The sequence below is a fragment of the Salvelinus fontinalis genome, unplaced genomic scaffold (assembly GCF_029448725.1).
Source record: "Salvelinus fontinalis isolate EN_2023a unplaced genomic scaffold, ASM2944872v1 scaffold_0015, whole genome shotgun sequence".
NCBI classification, from domain to species: Eukaryota; Metazoa; Chordata; class Actinopteri; order Salmoniformes; family Salmonidae; genus Salvelinus; species Salvelinus fontinalis.
The window spans coordinates 963958-972440 of NW_026600224.1; the positions used below are offsets into that span (position 1 = coordinate 963958).

The 8483-nt window shown below is 34.5% G+C and overlaps 1 protein-coding gene across 2 annotated transcripts in view; it reads right to left on the reverse strand.

Moving 5' to 3' along the window:
• Positions 1 to 2580: 2580 nt before the first annotated feature.
• The window catches only part of smad6b (SMAD family member 6b), a 49421-nt gene continuing 43518 nt past the window's right edge, over positions 2581 to 8483 (reverse strand). The window contains exon 2 of one of the 2 annotated variants that reach the window (XM_055910521.1): positions 2581 to 3406. In XM_055910521.1, the coding sequence (XP_055766496.1) occupies positions 2826 to 3406 (581 nt within the window). In that variant the 3' untranslated portion in view covers positions 2581 to 2825. The remainder of the gene's footprint in view (positions 3407 to 8483) is intronic. The other variant, XM_055910519.1, reaches the window with a different exon arrangement.

Genomic DNA, 8483 nt, shown 5'->3' on the forward strand with positions numbered 1-8483 from the left:
TAACAGACTGGTACTGTATATAACAGACTGGTACTGTATATAACTAGTAGACTGGTACTGTATATAACAGACTGGTACTGTATATAACAGACTGGTACTGTATATAACAGACTGGTACTGTATATAACAGACTGGTACTGTATATAACAGACTGGTACTGTATATAATAGACTGGTACTGTATATAACAGACTGGTACTGTATATAACTAGTAGACTGGTACTGTATATAACTAGTAGACTGGTACTGTATATAACAGACTGGTACTGTATATAACAGACTGGTACTGTATATAACAGACTGGTACTGTATATAACTAGTAGACTGGTACTGTATATAATAGACTGGTACTGTATATAACTAGTAGACTGGTACTGTATATAACAGACTGGTACTGTATATAACAGACTGGTACTGTATATAACTAGTAGACTGGTACTGTATATAACTAGTTGACTGGTACTGTATATAACAGACTGGTACTGTATATAATAGACTGGTACTGTATATAACTAGTAGACTGGTACTGTATATAACAGACTGGTACTGTATAAAACAGACTGGTACTGTATATAACTAGTAGACTGGTACTGTATATAACAGACTGGTACTGTATATAACAGACTGGTACTGTATATAACTAGTAGACTGGTACTGTATATAACCAGTAGACTGGTACTGTATATAACTAGTAGACTGGTACTGTATATAACTAGTAGACTGGTACTGTATATAACAGACTGGTACTGTATATAACAGACTGGTACTGTATATAGCTAGTAGACTGGTACTGTATATAACTAGTAGACTGGTACTGTATATAACTAGTAGACTGGTACTGTATATAATAGACTGGTACTGTATATAACTAGTAGACTGGTACTGTATATAACAGACTGGTACTGTATATAACTAGTAGACTGGTACTGTATATAACAGACTGGTACTGTATATAACAGACTGGTACTGTATATAACAGACTGGTACTGTATATAACAGACTGGTACTGTATATAACTAGTAGACTGGTACTGTATATAACAGACTGGTACTGTATATAACAGACTGGTACTGTATATAACTAGTAGACTGGTACTGTATATAACAGACTGGTACTGTATATAACTAGTAGACTGGTACTGTATATAACTAGTAGACTGGTACTGTATATAACTAGTAGACTGGTACTGTATATAACAGACTGGTACTGTATATAACTAGTAGACTGGTACTGTATATAACAGACTGGTACTGTATATAACAGACTGGTACTGTATATAACTAGTAGACTGGTACTGTATATAATAGACTGGTACTGTATATAACTAGTAGACTGGTACTGTATATAACTAGTAGACTGGTACTGTATATAAAAGACTGGTACTGTATATAACAGACTGGTACTGTATATAACAGACTGGTACTGTATATAACTAGTAGACTGGTACTGTATATAACAGACTGGTACTGTATATAACAGACTGGTACTGTATATAACAGACTGGTACTGTATATAACTAGTAGACTGGTACTGTATATAACTAGTAGACTGGTACTGTATATAACAGACGGGTACTGTATATAACAGACTGGTACTGTATATAACTAGTAGACTGGTACTGTATATAACTAGTAGACTGGTACTGTATATAACTAGTAGACTGGTACTGTATATAACAGACTGGTACTGTATATAACTAGTAGACTGGTACTGTATATAACTAGTAGACTGGTACTGTATATAACTAGTAGACTGGTACTGTATATAACAGACTGGTACTGTATATAACTAGTAGACTGGTACTGTATATAACTAGTAGACTGGTACTGTATATAACTAGCAGACTGGTACTGTATATAACAGACTGGTACTGTATATAACAGACTGGTACTGTATATAACTAGTAGACTGGTACTGTATATAACTAGCAGACTGGTACTGTATATAACAGACTGGTACTGTATATAACTAGTAGACTGGTACTGTATATAACTAGTAGACTGGTACTGTATATAACAGACTGGTACTGTATATAACTAGTAGACTGGTACTGTATATAACAGACTGGTACTGTATATAACTAGTAGACTGGTACTGTATATAACTAGCAGACTGGTACTGTATATAACAGACTGGTACTGTATATAACTAGTAGACTGGTACTGTATATAACTAGCAGACTGGTACTGTATATAACTAGTAGACTGGTACTGTATATAACTAGCAGACTGGTACTGTATATAGCAGGCTGGTACTGTATATAACAGACTGGTACTGTATATAACAGACTGGTACTGTATATAACTAGCAGACTGGTACTGTATATAACTAGTAGACTGGTACTGTATATAACAGACTGGTACTGTATATAACAGACTGGTACTGTATATAACAGACTGGTACTGTATATAACTAGCAGACTGGTACTGTATATAACAGACTGGTACTGTATATAACAGACTGGTACTGTATATAGCAGGCTGGTACTGTATATAGTGCATGTTTCTTTCCTCTTGTCCACACATAAATAATGACACTGTAATGAGTCCGTTTTTACAGTATAATATATATTTATTTACAGTATAATATATATTTATTCACAGTAGAATATATATTTACTTACAGTATAATATATATGTTTGATATAATATATAAAACTTTATATTAAATCTAGGTAGATGAAATGTGGTATAGTCTCTCTCTCGTTCTCGCTTTCTCATTCTCTCTCTGTCTCTGTCATTCTCTCTCTCTCTCTCATTCTCTATCTCATTCTTTCTTTCTCTCGCTCTTATTATATCTCTCATTCTCTCTCTCTCTCTCTCTGTATTATGTGTGTGTGTTGAGCAGTATCTCCAGCCAGCAGGGGCATGATGTAATAAACTGTCTGGAATAGCAGGGGCCCCATCCCTTAGCGAAGCTAATCCTCACACTGTTAGGATCATAGGGCCCCTCTAGCAGCTCTATAGGGTCTGCGTGCTGCAAGCTCCTCAACATGCCGGATCTCTCCCAGTCAAACACCCTGATAGAATATCCTGACATCACCTTCCTCACAACCAGACTCCTGCACCCAGGAACATCCAGGGTCGGGGAATTCACAAAGATGGGGTGTTGACTCCGGTTATAGGCCCACACCCCGTCCGGTTCCTTACTGAGGAGGATACCGTAACCGATCTTGGCGCGTGTGCGCTGGACGGTACTGGAGCGGGGGTGGTCTGTGGAACAGGGTTGATGGGTATTGTGGAGGCTGAGCTGGCTCAGACAGAAGCCGGATCCCTGAGGTAGATCATAGAAGACAGAGACGGAGGTGTGGTAGACCGGGTAGAGACGGCCCACGCGCTCACGGTGTTCCCAGTAGGCCATGTGACACCACTGGCTCTGCTTGGAGACGTCCGGGGACATACTGGCATCTGGAGGAGGAGAGAGAGAGGAGAAGGAGAGAGAGAGAGAGAGGAGGAGGAGAGAGAGAGGAGGAGGAGAGAGAGAGGAGAAGGAGGAGAGAGAGGAGAAGGAGAGAGAGAGGAGGAGGAAGAGAGATCGAGAGAGACAGTTTATTATTTCTGACTTTTGTAACGCCTCTGCTGGTTTGGGAAATTTTTTTTATGCTTTTGTATGCGGGGCGCTGTCCTCAGATAATCGCATGGTATGCTTTCGCCGTAAAGCCTTTTTGAAATCTAACAATGCGGTTGGATTGACAAGAAGTTAAGCTTTTAAATGATGTAGGACACTTGTATGTTCATGAATGTTTAATATTACGATTTTTCTATTTTTGAATTTCGCGCTCTGCAATTTCACCGGATGTTGGCGAGGTGGGTCACTAGCGCCCCACCTAGCCCAAAGATTAAACCATACAGGTATCTAGGAGAGATAGAGATACATTTATTTATACTATTAAACTGTTACACTAGAGCACAAGGGTGAGTCTAAACCTAAATGCTGATTGGTTAAAACCGCATTCCATTTACCATTTACATTTACTGAATTCCAGCCAGTGTCTATTCCACATAGGTACCACCTTCTAAATCGATGACATTAAAATGCCTATTTACTCTGTTCCATCTGACTGCGTAATCCACTGTCTCATCAGCCCAGCCAGGCAATTTATAAACTTGATTACACTATAACACTACTACACTACACCACTATTACACTATTACACTATAACACTACTACACTATAACACTATTACACTATAACACTATTACACTATTACACTACTACACTAGGAGGGATTTGGAAATGTCTGGAGGAATCTGGGAGGGCAGGAGGGAGGGACAGGGAAGTAGGGAGAGAGAGAGGGAGGGAGGGAGGGAGAGAGGGAGAGAGAGGGGGAGAGGGGGAGGGGGAGAGAGGGAGGGAGGGGAGAGAGAGGGAGGTAGGGAGAGAGGGGAGAGAGAGGTAGTTAGGGAGAGAGGGGAAAGAGAGGTAGTTAGGGAGAGAGGGGAAAGAGAGGTAGTTAGGGAGAGAGGGGAAAGAGAGGTAGTTAGGGAGAGAGGGGAAAGAGAGGTAGGTAGGGAGAGAGGGGAAAGAGAGGTAGGTAGGGAGAGAGGGGAAAGAGAGGTAGGTAGGGAGAGAGGGGAAAGAGAGGTAGGTAGGGAGAGAGGGAGAGAGAGGTAGGTAGGGAGAGAGGGAGCGAGAGAGAGGGAGGGAGGGGGAGGGGGAGAGAGAGAGAGGTAGGAAGGGAGAGAGGGAAGGGAGAGAGGGAAAAGAGAGGTAGGTAGGGAGAGAGGGGAAAGAGAGGTAGGTAGGGAGAGAGGGAAAAGAGAGGTAGGTAGGGAGAGAGGGAGAGAGAGGTAGGTAGGGAGAGAGGGAGAGAGAGGTAGGTAGGGAGAGAGGGAGAGAGAGGAGAGAGAGGTAGATAGGGAGCGAGGGAGGGGAAAGAGAGGTAGGTCGGGAGAGAGGGAAGGAGAGAGAGAGGGAAGGGAGAGTGAGAGAGAGGGGAGAGGGGAGATGCAAACCTAAGAGTACTGTAGAGTAGTACAGTGAGTGAACACATTTAATTAGTCCCTATAGAAATCACTCCCCTTAACCTAGCACTGTTAGTGACACGCTCTAACCAACTGAGCCACAAAGGACCATATTAATATACCGCATACCATACATACCATACTAATATACCATGTACCATACATACCATATTAATATACCATACATACCAAAATAATATACCATATACCATACATACCATATTAATATACCATATACCATACATACCATATTAATTTACCATATACCATACATACCATATTAATATACCGTATACCATACATACCATATTAATATACCATATACCATACATACCATACCATATTAATGTACCATATAACATACATACCATATTAATATACCATATACCATACATACCATACTAATATACCATACATACCATATTAATATAACATATACCATACATACCATATTAATATACCGTATACCATACACACCATATTAAAATACCATATACCATACATACCATATTAATATACCGTATAACATACATACCATATTAATATAACGTATACCATACATACAATATTAATATACCGTATAACATACATACCATATTAATATACCATATACCATACATACCATATTAATATACCATATGCCATACATACAATATTAATATACCATACATACCATATTAATATACCATATACCATACATACCATATTAATATACCATATACCATACATACCATATTAATATACCATACATACCATATTAATATACCGTATACCATACATACCATATTAATGTACCATATACCATACATACCATACCATATTAATGTACCATATACCATACATACCATACCATATTAATTTACCATATACCATACATACCATACCATATTAATGTACCATATATAATACATACCATACCATATTAATGTACCATATACCATACATGCCATATTAATTTACCATATACCATACATACCATACCATATTAATGTACCATATACCATACATACCATACCATATTAATTTACCATATACAATACATACCATATTAATATACCGTAAACCATACATACCATATTAATGTACCATATACCATACCTACCATATTAATATACCGTATACCATACATACCATATTAATGTACCATATACCATACATACCATATTAATATACCATACATACCATATTAATATACCATATACCATACATACCATATTAATATACCACACATACCATACTAATATACCATATACCATACATACCATACCATATTAATGTACCATATACCATACATACCATACTAATTTACCATGTACCATACATACCATATTAATATACCATATACCATACATACCATATTAATGTACCATATACCATACATACCATATTAATGTACTATATACCATAAATCTCATACCATATTAATGTACAATATACTATACCATATTAATGTACTATATACCATAAATAGCATACCATATTAATGTACCATATACCGTAGCATACCATATTAATGTACCATATACCATACATACCATATTAATTTACCATATACCATACATACCATATTAATGTACCATATACCATACATACCATATTAATATACCATACATACCATATTAATATACCATATACCATACATACCATATTAATATACCACACATACCATACTAATATACCATATACCATACATACCATACCATATTAATGTACCATATAAAATACATACCATACCATATTAATTTACCATGTACCATACATACCATATTAATATACCATATACCATACATACCATATTAATGTACCATATACCATACATACCATATTAATGTACTATATACCATAAATCTCATACCATATTAATGTACAATATACTATACCATATTAATGTACTATATACCATAAATAGCATACCATATTAATGTACCATATACCATAGCATACCATATTAATGTACCATATACCATACATACCATATTAATTTACCATACATACCATATTAATGTAGCATATACCATACATACCATATTAATATACCATACATACCATATTAATATACCATATACCATACATACCATATTAATATACCACACATACCATACTAATATACCATATACCATACATACCATACCATATTAATGTACCATATACCATACATATCATACCATATTAATTTACCATATACCATACATACCATAGCATAATAGATATTACATATACCATACATACCATATTAGATAATACACATACCATACCATATTAGATAATACACATACCATACCATATTAGATAATACACATACCATACCATATTAGATAATACACATACCATACCATATTAGATATTACATATATCATACCATATTAGATAATACACATACCATACCATATTAGATATTACATATACCATATTAGATATTACATATACCATATTAGATATTACTTATACCATATTAGATATTACATTACCATATTAGATATTACATATACCATATTAGATATTACATTACCATATTAGATATTACATATACCATACCATATTAGATATTACATATACCATATTAGATATTACATATACCATACCATATTAGATATTACATATACCATATTAGATATTACATATACCATACCATATTAGATATTACATATACCATACCATATTAGATATTACATATACCATACCATATTAGATATTACATTACCATATTAGATATTACATATACCATACCATATTAGATAATACACATACCATACCATATTAGATATTACATATACCATATTAGATATTACATATACCATATTAGATAATACACATACCATACCATATTAGATATTACATATACCATACCATATTAGATATTACATATACCATACCATATTAGATAGTACAAATACCATACCATATTAGATAATACACATACCATACCATATTAGATATTACATATACCATACCATATTAGATAGTACAAATACCATACCATATTAGATAGTACAAATACCATACCATATTAGATAATACACATACCATACCATATTAGATATTACATATACCATACCATATTAGATAATACACATACCATACCATATTAGATATTACATATACCATATTAGATATTACATATACCATATTAGATATTACATTACCATATTAGATATTACATTACCATATTAGATATTACATATACCATATTAGATATTACATATACCATACCATATTAGATAATACACATACCATACCATATTAGATATTACAAATACCATATTAGATATTACATATACCATATTAGATATTACAAATACCATATTAGATATTACATATACCATATTAGATATTACATATACCATATTAGATATTACAAATACCATATTAGATATTACATATACCATACCATATTAGATATTACATATACCATACCATATTAGATATTACAAATACCATATTAGATATTACAAATACCATATTAGATATTACATATACCATATTAGATATTACATATACCATATTAGATATACAATATTAG